Source organism: Muntiacus reevesi, chromosome 17 (genome assembly GCF_963930625.1).
Source record: "Muntiacus reevesi chromosome 17, mMunRee1.1, whole genome shotgun sequence".
Lineage (NCBI taxonomy): Eukaryota > Metazoa > Chordata > Mammalia > Artiodactyla > Cervidae > Muntiacus > Muntiacus reevesi.
The window spans coordinates 37,337,830-37,358,739 of NC_089265.1; the positions used below are offsets into that span (position 1 = coordinate 37,337,830).

Consider the following 20,910-nt stretch of genomic DNA (forward strand, 5'->3'; position numbering starts at 1 on the left):
AATTGATGCTTTTGACCTGTGGTGTTAGAGAAGACTCTTGAGAGTCCCTTGGACTGCAAGGACATCCAACCAGTCCATCCTAAAGGAGATCAGTCCTGGGTGTTCATTGGAAGGACTGATGCTGAAGCTGAAACTCCAATACTTTGGCCACCTCATGTGAAGAGCTGACTCATTGGAAAAGACCCTGATGCTGGGAGGGATTGGGGGCAGGAGGAGAAGGGGACGACAGAGGATGAGATGGCTGGATGGCGTCACCAACTCGATGGACATGAGTTTGAGTAAACTCCAGGAGTTGGTGATGGACAGTGAGGCCTGGCGTGCTGCAGTTCATGAGGTCGCAAAGAGTCAGACACGACTGAGCGACTGAACTGAACTGACCCTGGGACAGGTATCACAGTGTTTTTCTTGTGCTTCATGATATACCTAAAACTCATGAGGTTCTCTCTCTTTTGTTATTTTTGGATTCTGTGGGAGTCTAGCTATGAGTACTTAGCTTTTCTTTTGTGTTACACATAGGATTTTTATTTATGTTCCTTTTTAGCACAACCAGTTGTTTGGGAAGAGAAGTCATTCATTCAGTTAAAATATAGTGAGTATCTGTTGTATTCAGGATGTTTTTCTAGGTACTCAAACAAGACTGTTCGAGATTGATATCAGATGTGCTTTTAGGAACAGACTGTGGGGCCAGGTCAAGTGGATGACATTTTGAACATCTGGTAGTTTCAGCCAACTCAAATTTTCCTTGTTCTTTGTATTGTGTTAATTCTTATTCATTTCCTCTGTAGTTACTTGTTGAACTTTTAACCACATAGCTGTTAAAGGCTCTACTTTTGAATCCTAAAATGTCATATGGCTGGATTTGACATGTGTTAATAATTTGGAAGAAAATGATATAAATTTAATGTAAGTATATATTAATAAAACTTGGAAGATTTATTTTCCCCATTTTTTTCCCCTATAGGTATTTGAAAATGCAATAGATCCTGGAGCTGTAGCAGACATTTTAGAAAGTAGGTACTCCTCTCTGCACCCCCTGCCCCAAAAGGAACAGAGACTATTGTGTATATGTAATTCATAGATATAAAATTCTGCTGTATTCTAAGTTATGATACTTTCATATTTAACCCATATTTATGTTCGCTATAGTCTGTAAAATTTGAATCATGTTAATTGAATTGCAAACCACTTTCTAGATATAGATGGGATTTACTAGATGGTATGATTCTGTTTTTTATTTTATTGCAATTAAATGATTTTTATATCTTAACAGAGTTATGTAACCATCTCCATAATCAATTTTACAACATTTTCATCACCACAGAAAGAAGCCGTATACCCATTCTTCCTCATCCCTTCCAGCCCTAGGCAATTACTAATAAACTATATGCCTCTATAGATTTGCTTATTCTGGATATTTTTCATATAAATGGAATTATATAATATGTGGTCATTTGTAACTGGCTTCTTTAACTTAGCATAACATTTCTAAGATTCTTCCTGCTACAACATGTGTCAATATTTGACTTCTTTTTATATCTTCATGAATGAGGGATCAAACATGTGTCTCCTGCATTGGCAGGTGGACTCTGCTACTGCGCCGCCAGGGAAGCACTAACTCAAAGATCTTTGGTTTTTTCTAAGAGTTTTATCATTTTAGCCCTTACATTTAGCTCTTACATTTACAAACTCAATTGAGTTGATTTTTGTAAATGGCAAGAGGTAAGGGTCCAACTTCAGTCTTTCCTATCTGGATATCCAGTTGTCTTCACACTATTATTACTAAGAGTAGTTTTTCCTCTTTGAATAGTCTTGACACTCTTGTTGAAAATCAACTGACTATAAGTGTGAGGGTTTTTTTGGAAGGTCTCAGTTCTATTTCACTGATTCATTTGTCTGTCATTATACTGATACCACACTATTTTGTTTATAATAGCTTTATGGTTAGTTTTAAAACAAGGAAATTCTTTTTCAAGATTGTTTTTCCTATTTGGGTTCCCTTAGTTTGCCATATGAACTTAAGGATCAGCTTGTCAGCTTGCAAAGAAGCCAACTAGGAAGTTGATAGGCATTGATAGACTGCATTGAACCTGTAGATCATCTTGGAGAATATTGGCATCTTAACAATATTAAGTCTTCCAATTCATGGCATGGATTGTGGTGATAATTAATTGAATGTAAGGAATTTAGAAATTGAGATAGATGAAGTGCAACACATTACCTTCGGGGTGATGGTTGGAAAGAATAGAATCCTCCCTCCTGTTTGGAAAACTTAAAATTATGGGCTGTCTTGGCTTTTAATTTTCTTGACATTTTTGTTTTTACGTATTCATGTTTTTCATAAGTCTGCAAAGGAAGAATTTTACTTTTATTGTATGTATTTTTTAGCTTTTTTGAGATGTAACTGACATACAACATTGTGTAAGTTTAAGGTGTACAACATATGAATTTGATACTCAGGTATTTTGCAAAATGATTGCTACAGTAGTGTTAGCTTATACCTCTATCACATCACATAATTACCATTTTTTTTGTGGTGAGAACATTTAAGATGTACTGTCAGTAACTTTCAGGTATATAATATAGTATTATTAACTATAATCACCATTATTTTCTATATTAAAATGTTTTCACTTCTAATATTTTGTGGGAATTATTTTTACTGATTTTTATTGTTATACCATTTGTATTTTAAATTACTTTTAATATTTGAATTCTATTCTTAATCTTATAGACCTTTTCTTTATAAGACATATCCTTGTTGGTGTTGTTCAGTTGCCAAGTTGTGTCCGACTCTTTGCAACCCAATGGACCAGAGCACGCCAGACCTCCCTGTCCGTCACTGGAGTTTGCTGAAGTTCATGTTCATTGAATTGGTGATGCCATCCAACCATCTCATCCTTTGTTGCCCTCTTCTCCTTCTGCCTTCAATCTTTCTCAGCATCAGGGTCTTTTCCAATGAGTCAGCTGTTGGCATCAGGTGGCCAAAGTATTGGAGCTTCAGCATCAATCCTTCCACTGAGTATTTAGGGTTGATTTCTTTTAGGATTGACTGGTTTGATCTCCTTGCAGTCCAAGGGACTCTCAGGAGTCTTCTCCAGCACCACAATTTGAAAGCATCAGTTCTTTGGTGCTCTGCCTTCTTTATGGTCCACCTCTCACATCTGTACCTGACTACTGGAAAGACCATAACTTGGCTATAGGGACCTTTGTTAGCAAAATGATGTCTTTGCTTTTAATATACTATCTAGGTTTGTCATAGTTTTTCTTCCAAAAACCAAGTGTCTTCCAATTTCATAGCTGTAGTCAACATCTGCAGTGATTTTGGGCCCAAGAAGAGGAAACCTCTCACTGCTTCCGCCTTTTCCTGTTCTATTTGCCATGAAGCAATAGGACTGGATGCCATGGTCTTGGTTTTTTTGATATTGAATTTTAAGCCAGCCTTTTCACACTCCTCTTTCACCCTCATCAAGAGGCTCTTTAGTTCCTCTTCAGTTTATGCCATTTGAAGTGGTATCATCTGCATATCTGAGGTTGTTGGTATTTTTCTCGGCAGTCTTCATTCCAGTCTGTAACTCATCCAGCCTGGCATTTTGCATGATGTGCTCTGCATATAAGTTAAATAAACAGGGTGGCAATAATAAACAGCCTTTTCATACTCCTTTCTCAATTTTGAACCAGTCAGTTGTTCCGTATAAGGTTCTACCTGTTGCTTCTTGACCTGCATACAGGTTTCTGAGGAGACAGTAAGATGGTCTGGTATTCCCATCTCTTCAAGAGTTTTCCACAGTTTGTTATGGTTCACACAGTCACAGACTTTAGCGTAGTCAGGAAACAGCAGTAGTTGTTTTTCTGGAATTCCCTTGCTTTCTCTATGATCCATCGAATGTTGGCAATTTAATCTCTGGTTCCTCTGTCTTTTCTAAACACAGCTTGTACATCTTGGAAGTTCTCAATTCAAGTACAGCTGAACCTAGCTTGAAGGATTTTGAGCATAACCTTACTAGCATGGGAAGTGAGCACAATTGTCCAGTAGTTTGAATATTCTTTAGTACTGCCCTTCTTGGGAATTGGGGTGAAGGCTGACCTTTTCCAATCCTGTGGCCACTCCTGAATTTTCCAAATTTGCTAACATATTGAGTATAGACACTATTTCTAAATATATTTTGAACTTAGGAAAGATAAAAAATTGTTGTTTTATGTCTAATTTATATAGTCATATAGCATACTCTTTTAAGCAAGGTAAGTTTTTATAGGTTAATGGATAACAATGTATTTTGAATTTTTAAAATGAAAAGTATATTGTTATTTTGGTGATTTATGAATGCATTTTTGAGAGAGAAAATACCACATTTTGTCAATACTTTTCAGGGGACAAAATCTATCTTTATAACTCAGTTATTCTCACCACATGTCCCAATATATTGGATCTAGAAATACCTGATTCATTGGTGGTATGCCACTTATTATTATTTTATAATATTTATTAATTTTATTATATATTATTATATTTATATATTATATTAAATACATAAATATAAATTTATAAATTTAATATAAATAGAGTGTTATGGCAGTTTTACACTTAGTAATTAATGAAAACTCTGACAATATTCTGAAGTATTAAAATCTAGTTTTTTCTTTTTAGGCTTTCTAACCAGATTTGAGTTAATACAGCTAGTGCCTCCAGGTAATGTGCCAGTGAATGAATTTCTAAATTAGTTTTGTTGTTGTTTTTGTTGTTGAGTCGCTAAGTCATGTCCGACTTTTGCGACCCCATGGATTGTAGCACACCAGGCTCCTCTCTCCTCCACCGTCTCCCAGAGGTTGCTCAAATTCATACCCATTGAATTGGTGATGCTATCTAACAATTTTAAAAGGATTTTGGCATGACACAATTGTGACTCGCATTTAAAAGTTGTGCTTTCTGTAACACATGCTCCCCCTCCCCAACTGGTCTTTTGAATTTTTCCCACTTTCAAAAGAGTAACTTTATGGCTTTGATAAAGTAGTAAGCATAACTTGAACAGGTTCTTTGGCTTTCTACTTTTTCAAGATTTTATGTAGTAATCATCAAGTAATTTTTTTAGTTCAGACTCAGCTTTTTTCAAGTGTTTGCTTTTGATGGTGTTGTAATTTGTGGAGTGAGTGTGTGTGTGTGTGTGTGTGTGTGTGTGTGAGAGTTTAGCCAGAAGCCATCTTCTCTGTTGATTAGAACAGGATTGACAAACTACAGCCCCCAGGCCAAATCCAGCTGTGGTTTGTTTTTGTATAACCCATGAGCTAATAATATTGGCTTCCACATTTTAAAGAATTGAGATTTACTCATATACTATAAAATTCACCATTTTCAAGTATACAATTCAGTTGTTTTTAGTATGTTCACAAGATTGTGTAGCCATCACCACTTATCTAGTTTTAGAATTTTTATTCCCTCCAAAGAAACCCTGTGCTCATTAGCACTCACTCTTCATTCTTTCTTCCTCCCAACCCCTGGCCACCACTAATCTAATTTCTGTCTCTAGTTGATTTTCTCATACTGGACTTTTCATGTAAATGGAGTTAGGCAATTTGTGCCCTTTATGTCTGACTTCTTTCAGTTAGCAAAATGTTTTCAAAGTTCATCCTTGTTGTAGCATATGTCAGTACTTCATTCCTCTTTATGACTAATGATCTTTTATATGAATATGCCATATTTTGTTTATCCACTCATTAGTTGATGGACCTTAGGGTTGTTCCCACTGTTTGGATATCATGAGTAGCGCTTCTGAGAACGTTCCTGTGCACGTTGTGTAAGTATGTGTTTTTGGTTCTCATATTCGGTTATATACTTAGGAGTGGAATTGATAGATCATATGGTAATTCCATGTTTAGCTTTTTAAGGAACTGCCAAACAAACTGTCTGTGGTTTTTACATTTTTAAATGGTTGGAAAAAAATTTTTTTAAAGAAAGAGATTTATTGATCAATGGGAATTATATGAAGTTCGAATTTCATCATCTGTGATGTTTTTATCCACACTCATTCATAAAGTGTTTATGGCTGCTTTTGTGTTACAGTGAGAGTTGACTAGTTGTGACTATATGGCTTTCAAAGCTTAAAACGCTTTACTTTCTGGCCCTTTGCAGAAAAATTTTGTGACCTCTGTGCAGGAATCATGGGACTTGAGGAAAACATTCTGTAATGCCTTTGTTTTGTGTTATGCAAGAGACCTGAGCTAGTGAGAGCAAGTAGTAACTTCCACCTGGTGACACCAGTTCTCAGAGTTTCTCAGTGTGGCTGATTATCTGGTGATTTTAAAGTCTCTGTGTGTGAGAAACAGAGAGAGAGAAAGAGAGAGGATACCTAAAACTCAGAAACATCTCACATACTCTACTGATCTTTGCTACCATACATTTTACCTTTTCCCTTCCCAACTTCACACTTTTGACTTGTAAAAAGCACTCCCAAATTATGAAGAAACTTTTATTTATATTTTGGTGATACTTGGTGGTCATGTTTCTTGATACTTTTCTGTGGTTAGAAGAACATATGGATATGGATTTTTTAAGTAAATAAGGTCATATATATTGTCTTTTACTAGCTTCCCCAATCATATGTCACTGTTATATTGTAATTTTTTAAAACTAATTTTTAATTATTTATTTATTTTGTTTGTGACTGTGCTGGGTCTTGGACAAGGAAATGGCAGCCCACTCCAGTGTTCTTGCCTGGAGAATCCCAGGGACGGGGGAGCCTGGTGGGCTGCTGTCTATGGCGTCGCACAGAGTCGGACACGACTGAAGTGACTTAGCAGCAGCAGCAGTGCTGGGTCTTTGAAGCTGTGTGGCCTTTCTCTAATTGCGGCGAGCAGTGGCTGCTCTTCATTGCAGTGTGTGGGCTTCTCATTGTGCGGACTTCTCTTGCTGCTGAGCTCAGGCTCTAGTGTGCCCAGGCTTCAGTAGTTGCAGCACATGGTCTTAGGAGTTGCGGCTCCCGGGCTCTAGAGCACAGGCTCAATAGCTGTGGTGCGTGGGCTTAGTTGCTCCCATGGCATGTGGAATCTTCCCAGATCAGGAATCAGACCCATGTTTCCTGCATTGGCAGGCAGATTCTTTACTGTTGAATCTTACCAGGGAAGTCCTTATATTGTCGTTTTTAAAAACATAGGCCAAAAAGCATTATTTTTTATATCATAAAATAATTTCATGAATTTACTTGTATTTTTATAGGTCTGTAAGAAGAATGTAAATAATATTTTTTGTTTTACTTTTTCACTCTAAATTGTTATGTATAGGTAACTTATTTGTCATTTTCAATAGCTATGTATTTTCCGTAGCATTACTATGAACCTTAAATTCATATTGTTGAACATTAGGATTTCTTTGTCTTTCTTTGTCTTTATATTTACAACAATTATTTTTTCTCTTAATATATTTGTAAAGGATAGAATTGCTAGATTGAACCATATCTTATAAACTGGGAGTAAACTGATCCCCGGCAAGTTTCCATTATTTTTACTGCATTTAACATTATATAGTGTACTTGCTCCCCATACCCTGGCTAATGCTGGATGCTATCATTTGGATTTTTTTGTGTTTAAAAAGTGTGTAATAATTTCTTTAAAATATATTTTACTGTATTTTTGGTCCCTTCTTTTTAGATGTGATTTGTGACAAACTTAACATTTTAAATTCTTAAAAGTTTCCACTTTCCTATATTATAATTTGTTTTCTTTCCTTCTGTATAACATGATGGTCAGTGTCCTTTGATTACCTGTGGAGCGATGTCTGGATATTAGCATTGCATTTTGGTGTAAATTCCTGATATTTTCACCAAAGTTTTAAATCCGTTATGCTTAATACATATGTTTGCATTACTTTAATATTTCATTGTGTGAAATTTTCTTTTTCTTAAGAAAGCATGGGAGAAGGTGGTGAGCCTGGCAGATACCTCAGCTAAAACAGAGGTGGCTGTGGAGGCTTTTCTGAAGACTGTGGCCCTGCTCACTGTGGTGGTTTGGAGCAGATCAAGGGCCCCAGTAGAGTGGACCCAAAGTCTGTCGTTCTTTCTTCCTGTTGGTTTATTGGCCAAGGCAGGTCCTAAAAACAGACAAGAACCCTAAGGTCTCAGTGGGTCTGGGGGTGGACACTCTTATATATGTCTGTGGTTTCTTAGGTAGGCAGAACAGAGGGAAGAAAGCTACAAGCTAAAATCAGGGCATTGAGTTTTTAATTTGACCTAGTTTTATGTTCAAACATCTATCATAAATGGCAAGTTATATTTTAGTTTGCTAATGAAATAGAAGCAGGACCAGGTCTTATTTAATTTTTTGTGAGTTAAAAAAGTTACCCAATAGCTAAATATTCTTACGGTAAAAATTTTAACTAACTAAAGGGCCATATTCATCAACAACCTCTGACAATAATTGCTATTAACAATTTGTTGTGTATCTTTTTTATGCCTTTTATAATACATTTAGTATATATAAAATATTTAGTATATTAAATGAGTCCTAAAATATATAGATATATGCACAAACACACACTCACATATAAGTACATAAATATTAAATACATCTAATATTTAGTATATGTATATATATATATATAGGTTGAATATGTATTTCCTGAAACTTCAGATATATTTTTGACTGCCATTTGTTTTTCACTTGACTAGAAATTCATCTGTGAGAATGTTGCAAGAATAGTTCAAAGCTGTAATGACTGGAGAGTGTTGAAACTGAATGCATGGTTATAGATTATAACTTAGAAATTAATCAGATATTAAAGGTACAAAGTGGAGGCTTTATTACACTTGTCTTCTTTTTCTTTATTATCCTTCCATTTCAGATTGTAATTTTAGTTGGATTAAACTTGAATCGTTCAATAGAATTAATTTTGTTCAGCTTCAAATATTTATAAATTGATCCATTAATTTGTGCAACATCTGTTTATTGGAGGTATACTCAGAAAATGCCCTACCCTGTGCCACTTCTTGGTATTATGCTGGTGGCACCAGGCATAGAGTGGTGACATGAGCCCTCTAAATCTGCTGGTTCTTGATACTAGATAATTAAGTAAAAATGATTTGGTTAAAGTCTCAAGTGGACTGTGCTGTGGAGTCACATGGGCCACATTTAGGTTCTCAGGGATCAATTCTTCATTGGCTGAATTGTTACCTTTTAATTTTGTTGTCAGTATTACTGTGTCTGATACTTTTTCATAGCACTAAGACATATTCTGACCATTAAGTTTGTGAGATAAGTACCTCAGATTTGCATAAGATTGTATTGCTAAAGAATGGAGAAATCTAGTAATTTGGCTTAGAAGCAATAAAAACTCCTGGGTCTTCAGTTTACAAAGATGGGAAAAAGCAAATAGACACAGGGGGGCAGCATAATCCTGTTTGACAATGAGCTTGGTGTTTTCTTTTATTGACCTATTAAATAAAAACTTCTACTTTCAGATAAGTCATGTATATTCAGTCCAGTTTTTAACATACTCTTTTAATGGGCACCCGTTCCCTGAATCAGAGCTTGATTTTATACTTTGGAGTAATGTTTACTAGGCATCAGCAAGGAAAGAACTCCTGCCTCAGATGATCTGTTGTTTTGTTCTTTTAAGAATTTATTTATTTATATTTATTTTTCTCTGGTCTTCGTTGTGTTGCACGGGCTTCTCGTTGTGGTGGTTTCTCCTGCTGCAGAGCACTGGCTCTGGGCACGTGGGTTTCAGTAGCTGCAGCACACAGGCGGGCTCAGTAATTGTGGTGCACAGGCTTAGTTGCTCCACAGCATTTGGAATCTTCCTGGACCAGGGATTGAACCTGTGTCTCCTGTTTTGGAAGGTGGCTTCTCATCCACTGTGCCACCAGGGAAGTCCAGTGATCTGGTTGTGAATTCTTACTTTGCCACGTGGCATTAGGACAAGTGTCTTCAACTCTCAGAGCCTCAGTTACCTATAAAGAGGTAATCAAATGAGATTCCATACTGGGAAACAAGCTGTCAATTCTGATGTGCTCTATAAATGTTAGCTATGTCTAGAACTAGACATAGTGTTGTTATTAAAGTCATTATTCCTCTTGAAGTCTCATTTGTTTCATTTTCTGGGGAAATCTTTCTCACTGATGGCATTGATGACTTCCCTATCTGTGCCATTAGATTATTAAGAACACTGAGCTCTTTCGGACATTTCACTTGGCCTATGAGAGTTGCTCAGCCTGTACATATGTCTATTTATTACTTGTAACCTTGGCTCTTGCTGTAACATCCCCTTGGTGTTCTGACATTTTCACACTGGGTGGCAGTTTGGATCTTTAGAAGATGAGCAAACCAGAGAAACAGAATTGAAAAGCTTTACCGCCTTCTGTTTCTCTAACCCTATTTCAGTCTCACTTCTTTTTTTTTTTTTTTCCAGTTTCTTTTTATTTCTGTGATTCCAAAGATAGCAGAACTCACTTTCAATCCTTGGACCTCCCATTTTTATTTTAATTCCTGCTAAATGTAGGAATAATAAGCGGTAGCTATCACTTTGGATGCAGTGATAAGAACTAGCCAAAAACATATGAAAGAAAAAAGGAAAAGCCCATGATAGAGCATCATACCATGCATCCACATGTTCTCGGTAGGAACATATGGCTGAAAACACACGATGTTCATGGAGGCCAGTAGTGCTGGGAACACTGATGGGCTGGTATTACAGAGCATTTGTGATCATGGGAGGTAAAGCCGGTCACTGTGCACTGTGCTTCACATGTTTGTCATTTGTCCTCACTGTAGACCTAAGGGACAAGTGCTATTATGAATTCTGCATTTCCCTGAAGAGGAAAAGGAAGTTAAGAAATATTCAAGATTTACTCAAAGTCACATAGCTGGTAATGGGTGAAACAATGGTTTGAACCAGCTCTCTATGAACCTAGAGTAGTTTTTTACCACTGTGGTCTGGGCTTCAGTAAAAAGTTGTGTTTTGTTGCTAATAATGGGTGAAGAAATTGTTATTTCACTTCCCGTTTTCAGGTGGCACTTTTGAGCCCTGATATGAGGAAGTCTATTTCTGGCTAACAAAGGTAGGAGGTCATACCCATCACACAAAGTGTTTTAAAAGGAGCATTGACAAAACAAGACCTGGATGAAACTAGTGAATGAAGTAGAAGATTGATTCTAGAATTCCACCCACTTTCCCACCTCTCTCCCTATCTTTCTCTGAATCATCATTTTATTTATTTTGGCTGAGTTGCATGGCATGTAGAATGTGGGATCTTAGTTCTCTGACCAGGGATTGAACCCATGCCCCCCTGCAGTGGAAATGCTGAGTCCTAATCACTGGACTGCCACAGAATTTCCTTTATCATCATTTTAAATTGTATGCTTCTTTGAATAATTGTTTAATAATTACAGACTGTAAGCATCAGGAGGATAGGTCTTGTATCCATCTTGTTCAGTAGCATCCATCTAGTGTCTAGAACTCCTGGCACATAGTATGTTCTCAATACATATTTCTTGAATGTATGAATGAAAAGAGATTATTAAAAAATGAATGAATGATAAGATTGGCAAAGATTTTAGAGAACATTTAGTCTGTGCCCCCCTCTTTTTTTTTTTTTCAGTTGTGGAAACTCATTCTTACAGAGGGTAACTAGTACCTACTGAGTCGTTAATGTGTTAATCATTATGTTCATTCATTCAAGAACAGTTATAAAATAGTACTCACTATGCTCAGGCACTGTTTCACAGGTTTGGGGAAGGGTTGCTGCACTTTACCACTCCTTTCTTTCTTTTTGTAAATTTTATTTTTAATTGGAGGATAATTGCTTTACAGTGTTGTATTGGTTTCTGATGTACAACAACATGAATCAGCTAAGAGTATATATATATCCCCACCCTCTTGAACCTCCCTCCCACCCTACCCCTCATCCCACTCATCTAGGTTTCCACTCATTTCTGGACATTTTGATTAAATTTTAATAGGTCTGTCTTGAATGATATCTCAAGGGACGTATGAAAGATGCTGACAGTATGATTCCTTTTCAGGCAAGATTGTCTTGGCTGAGCCCTGTACTAGTAACTGACCTAAGCGCACACCTTTCTAGGGACAGTCTTGGCAGGAATTTAATGATGAATGGAACAATTACTGCTTTCATGGAGCATTCATGGTAGCACATAATGAATGAATACCTGAACAAAAATAGCAGTTAGTGATAACTATTAGGTTGAAAGTAATATAGGGGGATATGGTAGGGAGTGACAGGCTCCTGTAGGTTGGGTTGCTCCCTTTCTAATGAGGTGACATTTAAACCAAGATCTGTCATTCACTGATAAACCTAGATAGTGTGTTGAAAAGTAGAGACATTACTCTGCCAACAGAAGTCCATATAGTCAAGGCTATGGTCTTCCCAGTGGTCAAATGAGAGCTGGACCATAAAGAAGGCAGAGTGCCGAAGAATTGATGCCTTCAAACTGTGGTGCTGTAAAAGACTCCTCAGAGTCCCTTGGACAAGAGGGAGGTTAATCTTAAGTCAACCTTGAGTCAATCTTAAGGGAAATCAACCCTGAATACTCACTGGAAGGACTGATGATGACATTGAAACTCTAGTATTTTGATCATCTAATGCGAACAGTTTCTTGTGATCCACATAGTCAAAGGCTTTGGCATAGTCAATAAAGCAGAAGTAGAAGTTTTTGTGGAACTCTCTTGTTTTTTCAATGATACAACGGATGTTGGCAATTTGGTCTCTAGTTTCTCTGACTTTTATAAATCCAGCTTGAACATCTAGAAGTTCACAGTTCACGTACTGTTGAAGCCTGGCTTGGAGAATTTTGAGCATTACTTTGCTAGCGTGTGAGATGAGTGCAATTGTGTGGTAGTTTGAGCATTCTTTGGCATTGCCTTTCTTTCGTATTGGAGTGAAAACTGACCTTTTCCAGTCCTGTGGCCACTGCTGAGTTTTCCAAATTTGTTGGCATATTGAGTGTCGCACTTTCACAGTATCATCCTTTAGGATTTGAAATAGCTTAATTGGAATTCCATCACCTCCATTAGTTTTGTTCATAGTGATGCTACTGAAGGCCCACTTGACTTCCCATTCCAGGATGTCTGGCTCTAGGTGAGTGATCACATCATTGTGATTATCTGAGTCGTGAAGATCTCTTTTGTATAGTTCTTCTGTGTATTCTTGCCACCTCTTCTTAATATGTTCTGCTTCTGTTAGGTCCATACCATTTCTGTCCTTTATTGAGCCCATTCTTGCATGAAATGTTCCCAGTATCTCTAATTTTCTTGTAGAGATCTCTAGTCTTTCCTAGTCTATTGTTTTTCTCTGTTTTTTTTTGCATTGATCACTGAGGAAGGCTATCTTATCTCTCCTTGCTATTCTTTGGGCATTCAGATGGGTATATCTTTCCTTTTCTCCTTTGCCTTTAGTTTCTCTTCTTTTCATAGCTCTTTGTAAGGTCTCCTTAGACAACCATTTTGCCTTTTTGCATTTCTATCTCTTGGGGATGGTCTTGATCACTGCCTTTTGTACAATGTCATGAACCTCCACCTGTAGTTCTTCAGGCACTCTATCAGATCTAACCCCTTGAATCAATTTGTCACTTCCACTGTATAATCCTAAGGGATTTGATTTAGGTCATACCTGAATGGTCAAGTGGTTTTCCCTACTCAATTTAAGTCTGAATTTGGCAATAAGGAGTTCATGATCTGAGCCAGTCAGCTTCTGGTCTTGTTTTTGCTGACTGTATAGAGCTTCTTCATCTTTGGCTGCAAAGAATATAATCAGTCTGATTTCGGTACTGACCATCTGGTGATGTCCATGTGTAGAGTTGTCTCTTGTGTTGTTGGAAGAGGGTGTTTGTTATGACGAGTGTGTTCTCTTGGCAAAACTCTATTAGCCTTTGTCCTGCTTCATTCTGTACTCCTAGGCCACATTTGCCTGTTACTCCAGGTATTTCTTGACTTCCTACTTTTACATTCCCATCCCCTATAATGAAAAGAACATCTTTTTTGGGTGTTAGTTCTAAAAGGTCTTATAGGTCTTCATAGAACTGTTTAATTTCAGCTTCTGGTTGGGACATAGACTTGGATTATTGTGATATTGATTGGTTTGCCTTGGAAATGACCAGAGATCATTCTGTTGTTTTTGAGATTGCATCCAAGTACTGCATTTCGGGCTCTTTTGTTGACTATGATGGGTACTCCAGTTATTCTAAGGGATTCTTGTCCACAGTAGTAGATATAATGGTCATCTGAGTTAAATTCACCCATTCTAGTCCATTTTGGTTTGCTGATTCCTAAAATGTTAATGTTCACTCTTGCCATCTCCTATTTGACCATTTCCAATTTGCCTTGGTTCGTGGACCTAACATTCCAGGTTCCTATACAATATTGCTCTTTACAGCATCAGGCTTTACTTCCATCACCAGTCACATCCACAACTGGGTGTTGTTTTTGCTTTGGCTCTGTCTCTCCATTCTTTCTGGAGTTATTTCTCAACTGATCTCCAGTAGTATATGGGGCACCTACTGACCTGGGGAGTTCATCTTTCATTGTCCTATCTTTTTGCCTTTTCATACTGTTCATGGGGTTCTCAAGGCAAGAATACGAAGTGGTTTGCCATTCCCTTCTCCAGTGGAGCATGTGTTGTCAGAAGTCTCCACCATGACCTGTCCATCTTGGGTGGCCCTACACATCATGGCTCATAGTTTCATTGAGTTAGATAAGGCTGTGGTCCATGTGATCAGATTGGTTAGTTTTCTGTGATTGTGGTTTTCAGGAGGCTTATGGAAGCTTCCTGATGGGAGAGACTGACTGAGGAGGAAACTGGGTCATGTTCTGATGATTGGGTCCATGCTCAGTAAATCTTTAATCCAATTTTCTGTTTAAAGGCAGGGCTATGTTCCCTCCCTGTTTGACTTGAGACAAAACTATGGTGGAGGAAAAATAGAGGAAAACAATAGAATGGGAAAGACTAGACATCTCTTCAAGAAAATTAGAGATACTGGGAACATTTCATGCAAAAAATGGGCTCAATAAAGGACAGAAATGGTATGGACCTAACAGAAGCAGAACATATTAAGAAGAGGTGGCAAAAATACACAGAAGAGCTGTACCAAAAAGATCTTCACGACTCAGATGATCACGATGGTATGATCACTCACCTAGAGCCAGACACCCTGGAATGGGAAGTCAAGTGGGCCTTCAGTAGCATCACTATGAACAAAACTAATGGAGGTGATGGAATTCCAATTAAGCTATTTCAAATCCTAAAGGATGATACTGTGAAAGTGCTGCACTCAATATGCCAACAAATTTGGGAAACTCAACAGTGGCCACAGGACTGGAAAAGGTCAATTTTCACTCCAATACAAAAGAAAGGCAATGCCAAAGAATGCTCAAACTACCACACAATTGCACTCATCTCACACGCTAGCAAAGTAATGCTCAAAATTCTCCAAGCCAGGCTTCAACAGTACGTGAACTGTGAACTTCTAGATGTTCATGCTGGATCACATCAATGTATGACAAAACCCACTGAAAAATAAAAATTTAAAAACAAAACCAAAAAAAAAAGTCAGAGGAACTAGAGATCAAATTGCCAACATCCTTTGTATCATTGAAAAAACAAGAGAGTTCCAGAAAAACTTCTACTTCTGCTTTATTGACTATGCCAAAGCCTTTGACTGTGTGGATCACCACAACTGTGGAAAATTCTTAAAGAGAGGAAAATACCAGACCACCTGACCTGCCTCTTGAGAAATCTGTATGCAGGTTAGGAAGCAACAGTTAGAACTGGACATGGAACAACAGACTGGTTCGAAATAAGGAAAGGAGTATATCAAGGCTGTATGTTGTCACCCTGCTTATTTAACTTATATGCAGAGTACATCTTGAGAAATGCTGGGCTGGATGAAGCACAAGCTGGAATCAAAGATTGCCGGGAGAAATATCAATAACCTCAGATATGCAGATGACACCACCCTTATGGCAGAAAGTGAAGAAGAACTAAAGAGCCTCTTTTTTTTCTTTTTCGTTTCTAACTCTTTTTTTTTTTTTTTCATTTATTTTTATTAGTTGGAGGCTAATTACTTTACAATACTGTAGTGGTTTTTGTCATACATTGACATGAATCAGCCATGGATTTACATGTGTTCCCCATCCTGATCCCCCCTCCCACCTCCCTCTCCGCCCGATCCCTCTGGGTCTTCCCAGTGCACCAGCCCCGAGCACTTGTCTCATGAACCCAACCTGGGCTGGTGATCTGTTTCACCATAGATAATATACATGTTTTGATGCTGTTCTTTCAAAACATCCCACCCTCGCCTTCTCCCACAGAGTCCAAAAGTCTGTTCTGTACTTCTGTGTCTCTTTTTCTGTTTTGCATATAGGGGTATCATTACCATCTTTCTAAGTTCCATATATATGTGTTAGTATACTGTAATGGTCTTTAACTTTCTGGCTTACTTCACTCTGTTTAATGTGCTCCAGTTTCATCCATCTCATTAGAACTGATTCAAATGAATTCTTTTTAATGGTTGAGTAATATTCCATGGTGTATATGTACCACAGCTTCCTTATCCATTCGTCTGCTGATGGACATCTAGGTTGCTTCCATATCCTGGCTATTATAAACAGTGCTGCGATGAACATTGGGGTACACGTGTCTCTTTCAGATCTGGTTTCCTCGGTGTATGCCCAGAAGTGGGATTGCTGGGTCATATGTCAGTTCTATTTCCAGTTTTTTAAGAAATCTCCACACTGTTCTCCATAGCGGCTATACTAGTTTGCATTCCCACCAACAGTGTAAGAGGGTTCCCTTTTCTTCACACCCTCTCCAGCATTTATTGCTTGTAGACTTTTGGATAGCAGCCATCCTGACTGGCGTGTAATGGTACCTCATTGTGGTTTTGATTTGCATTTCTCTGATAATGAGTGATGTTGAGCATCTTTTCATGTGTTTGTTAGCCATCTGTATGTCTTCTTTGGAGAAATGTCTGTTTAGTTCTTTGGCCCGTTTCTTGATTGGGTCATTTATTTTTCTGGAATTGAGCTGCAGGAGTTGCTTGTATATTTTTGAGATTAATCCTTTGTCTGTTTCTTCATTTGCTATTATTTTCTCCCAATCTGAGGGCTGTCTTTTCACCTTGCTTATAGTTTCCTTTGTTGTGCAAAAGCTTTTAAGTTTCATTAGGTTCCATTTGTTTATTTTTGCTTTTATTTCCAGTATTCTGGGAGGTGGGTCATAGAGGATCCTGCTGTGATTTATGTCGGAGAGTGTTTTGCCTATGTTCTCCTCTAGGAGTTTTATAGTTTCTGGTCTTAACATTTAGATCTTTAATCCATTTTGAGTTTATTTTTGTGTATGGTGTTAGAAGTGTTCTAGTTTCATTCTTTTACAAGTGGTTGACCAGTTTCCCCAGCACCACTTGTTAAAGAGGTTGTCTTTTTTCCATTGTATATCCTTGCCTCCTTTGTCGAAGATAAGGTGTCCATAAGTTCGTGGATTTATCTCTGGGCTTTCTATTCTGTTCCATTGATCTATATTTCTGTCTTTGTGCCAGTACCATACTGTCTTGATGACTGTCTAAAGAGCCTCTTGATGAAAGTGAAAGAGGAGAGTGAAAAAGTTGGCTTAAAGCTCAGCTTTCAGAAAACTGAGATAGCTTCTTGTCCCATTACTTGATGCCAAATAGATGGGAAAATAGTGCAAACAGTGGCAGAGTTTATTTTGGGGGTGCTCCAAAATCACTGCAAATGGTGCCTGCAGCCATGAAATTAAAAGAGGCTTGCTCCTTGTAAGAAAAGTTATGACCAACCTAGACAGCATATTAAAAAGCAAGACATTACTTTGCCAACAAAGGTCCATATAGTCAAAGGTATGGTTTTTTCAGTAGTCATGTATGGGTGTGAGAGTTGGACTATAAAGAAAGCTGAGCACTAAAGAACTGATGCTTTTGAACTGTGGTGTTGGAGTGGACTCTTGAGAGTCCGTTGGACTGCAAGGAAATCCCCCCAGTCCATCCTGAAGGAAATCAGCCCTGAATATTAATTGGAAGGACTGATGTTGAAGCTGAAATCCCAATACTTTGGCCACCTGATTCGAAGAACCAACTCATTGGAAAAGACCCTGATGCTGGGAAAGATTGAAGGCGGGAGGAGAATGGGACAGCAGAGGATGAGATGGTTGGATTGCATCACCGACTCAATGGACATGAGTTTGAATAAACTCCAGGAGTTGGTGATGGACAGGGAGGCCTGGCGTGCTGCAGTCCATGGGGTCACAGAGTCAGACATGACTGAGCGACTGAACTAACTAATGCAAACAGCTGCCTCATTGGAAAAGTCCCTGATGCTGGGAAAGATTGAGAGTAGAAAGAGAAGAGGGCATCAGAGGATGAGATGGCTGGATGCCATCGCTGATGCAATGAACATGAACTTGGGCAAACTTTGGGAGATTGTGAGGGACAGGGAGGCCTGGCGTGCTGCATTCCTTGAGGTTGCAAAGAGTTGGATCCGACTGGGTAACTGAACAACAACAATTGTCTTTCGTTAGGAGGGAGCAGGCCACGCATCTAGGGGAAGCAACAGGACAAACATCAAAGGTAGATGTATGTGTTTGAGGGACATTGGTGTGTTTGAGGGACAGCAAGAAGGGCTGAAGGGATGCTATGGAATCATTAAAGAGAGTGGTAATAAATGAAGTAGGAGAGGTTATTAGAGTCTTATTATACAGAGTCTTAAAGGTTAGGATAAGGTACTTGTATTTTATTTTAATATGATAGCAAGCCTATTGGAAGATTTTAAGTAGATCAGAGTCAAAGTCTGAAACAATGTCATGGTATGTGGAGAATAGATTTGAGTACGGGAAGAATGAAAGCAGGGAGACTAGCTAGGAGGTCATGGTGGCAGTCCAGGAGAGAGGAGGTGAGGGGTTTAGACCATGGTGGTAGCTGTAACAATAGAAGGGAATAGAATTTAGATTAATTTTGAAGATGTAGTCAATAGGACTTGTTAATGGATGACTATAAGGAGTGAAAGAGTGGAACAAAGAATAGAGCCTGGAGTATTGGCTTGATTAACTAGTCCTGGTTCCTCTAATAGGAAGGTAGGGGAGAGCTTATTTGTGGAAAAAATCAAGTTCTCTTTTGGACCTGTTTTGTTGGAGATGAGCTTCCCCGGGTGGCACTAGTGGTAAAGAACCTGCGAATGCAGAAGACATAAGAAATGCAAGTTCGATCCCTGAATCAGGAATATCCCCTGGAAGAGACAATGGCAACCCAGTCCAGTATTCTTCCCTGGAGAATCCCATGGACAAAGAAGGCTGGTGGGCTATATAGTCTGTAGTATGTTAGAGATACTGTAAGACACTAACTTGAAAGATAAATAATCTCTCAACAGGATGGGAAGGAAGAAAGAATGTTTTATACGAAATAGCATAAGCTGAGGAAGTACATAGCAGAGGAGGGAAAGACATATCAGTTCATTGTGGCTGGAGCATGTTTTTGAAGGGAGGAGTAGAAAAATATGATGAAAAATGTAGAATACATTCTTTTTGCGCTTTGATCCTTGTTAGAATCTAACATTCATATTAAATGGAATAAGTAGGAAGACATTAAGACATCAGATTATTTGATGTAAGGTTGATTATTTTGTACATTTGAGATAACAAAATGTACCCTCATTAGAGTTCATCTCACAAATAAAGTTGAGAGTTACCAAACAGTAAAGTTTCCTCACAGACTACAATTACTTTTTTGATAGTGCTCTTGGTCCAAACCACTGTGTAGCACCTTCTTTGTAGGCCAGGGGGTCTAAGATGGTAACTCTTCTGTCCTTCAGCTCAGTGATTCTTAATCATATTGCACCTGAAATGATCTTTAGGTGATGAGTATTTTGTTTTATCCTTTTGACCATATTGAAATGATATTCACAGGTAATACGTCCTATGCTAAGTCTCTTCAGTTGTGTCTGACTGCAGTCCCATAGACTGTAGCCCAACAGGCTCCTCTGTCCTTGGGATTTTCTAGGTAAGAATACTGGAGTATATTGCTTCCTCCAGGGGATCTTCCCCACCCAGGGATCAAATCTGCATCTCTTATGTCTCCTGCATTGTCAGGCAGGTTCTTCACCACCTGGGAAGCCCCACAGATAATATAACCAACTTTTATAGCTCACCGCAAACAATTTGTGTAATATTCAACCATAATATAAAGGAGAAGCACAAAGGAAAGTGATTTAAGAGTCACCAAACTATAGTTTGAGTAAGCTATAGTATTTGATATATAGTATTTTAGTATTCAAATTTGTAGTATTCACAAGTGCCAAAAGGATCTTGGTAAAGATCTAGACAAAGCAAAACACAGTTGTTCCTTAGTTTTCATGGTATCTGCATTCCTGAAAATTCAGTGTATTTTTAAATTGTACAAAAAAAAAAAATGCTTTATGTTTATATGTAACGATTAGGTTCCAGGCTCAGATAATTGTAAAAAGGTTTCTTGCCTAAAAGAATGTCTGTAGGATGTTAGAAAGTAATGCAGGAGTGTCTTGGGCATTGCAAGACACCCTGACCTCTGGTTCCTGCCCTTGAAATTTCCCCACAGATTTACAAAATGTTCCTGGGGTTGGTATCGGTACTGCTGAGAGCCACAGCTGTGGCTTTTCTCTAGGCCACTGGGACACTGACATTCCTGCACCACAAAATCTATTGAACCCTAGTCTACACTGTAACCTTTGAGTGAACAGAGCATTGTCTACCTTGTTCCTGTTCTATCCCTAGGACCTGGCCCATGGTATGTCCTTAGAAAACATTTGTCAAAGTGAAGAATGGTTGGATGGATGGAAAAAGATGTTCTTTTTTATTTTATTTTGGAGAGTAACCCTTTAGATCAATGCTTGGGAAGGCTTTTGAAAATCACGCATGAGATAAAAAGTAGTAGAAG

The 20,910-nt window shown here is 38.1% G+C and overlaps 1 protein-coding gene across 1 annotated transcript in view; it reads left to right on the forward strand.

Annotated features, from left to right (window-relative positions):
• The window catches only part of SPATA6L (spermatogenesis associated 6 like), a 71,623-nt gene that overhangs the window by 22,722 nt on the left and 27,991 nt on the right, over positions 1–20,910 (forward strand). Inside the window, exons 4-5 of the mRNA XM_065908179.1 lie at positions 962–1,010; positions 4,646–4,687. Coding sequence (XP_065764251.1) covers positions 962–1,010; positions 4,646–4,687 — 91 coding nt within the window. The remainder of the gene's footprint in view (positions 1–961; positions 1,011–4,645; positions 4,688–20,910) is intronic.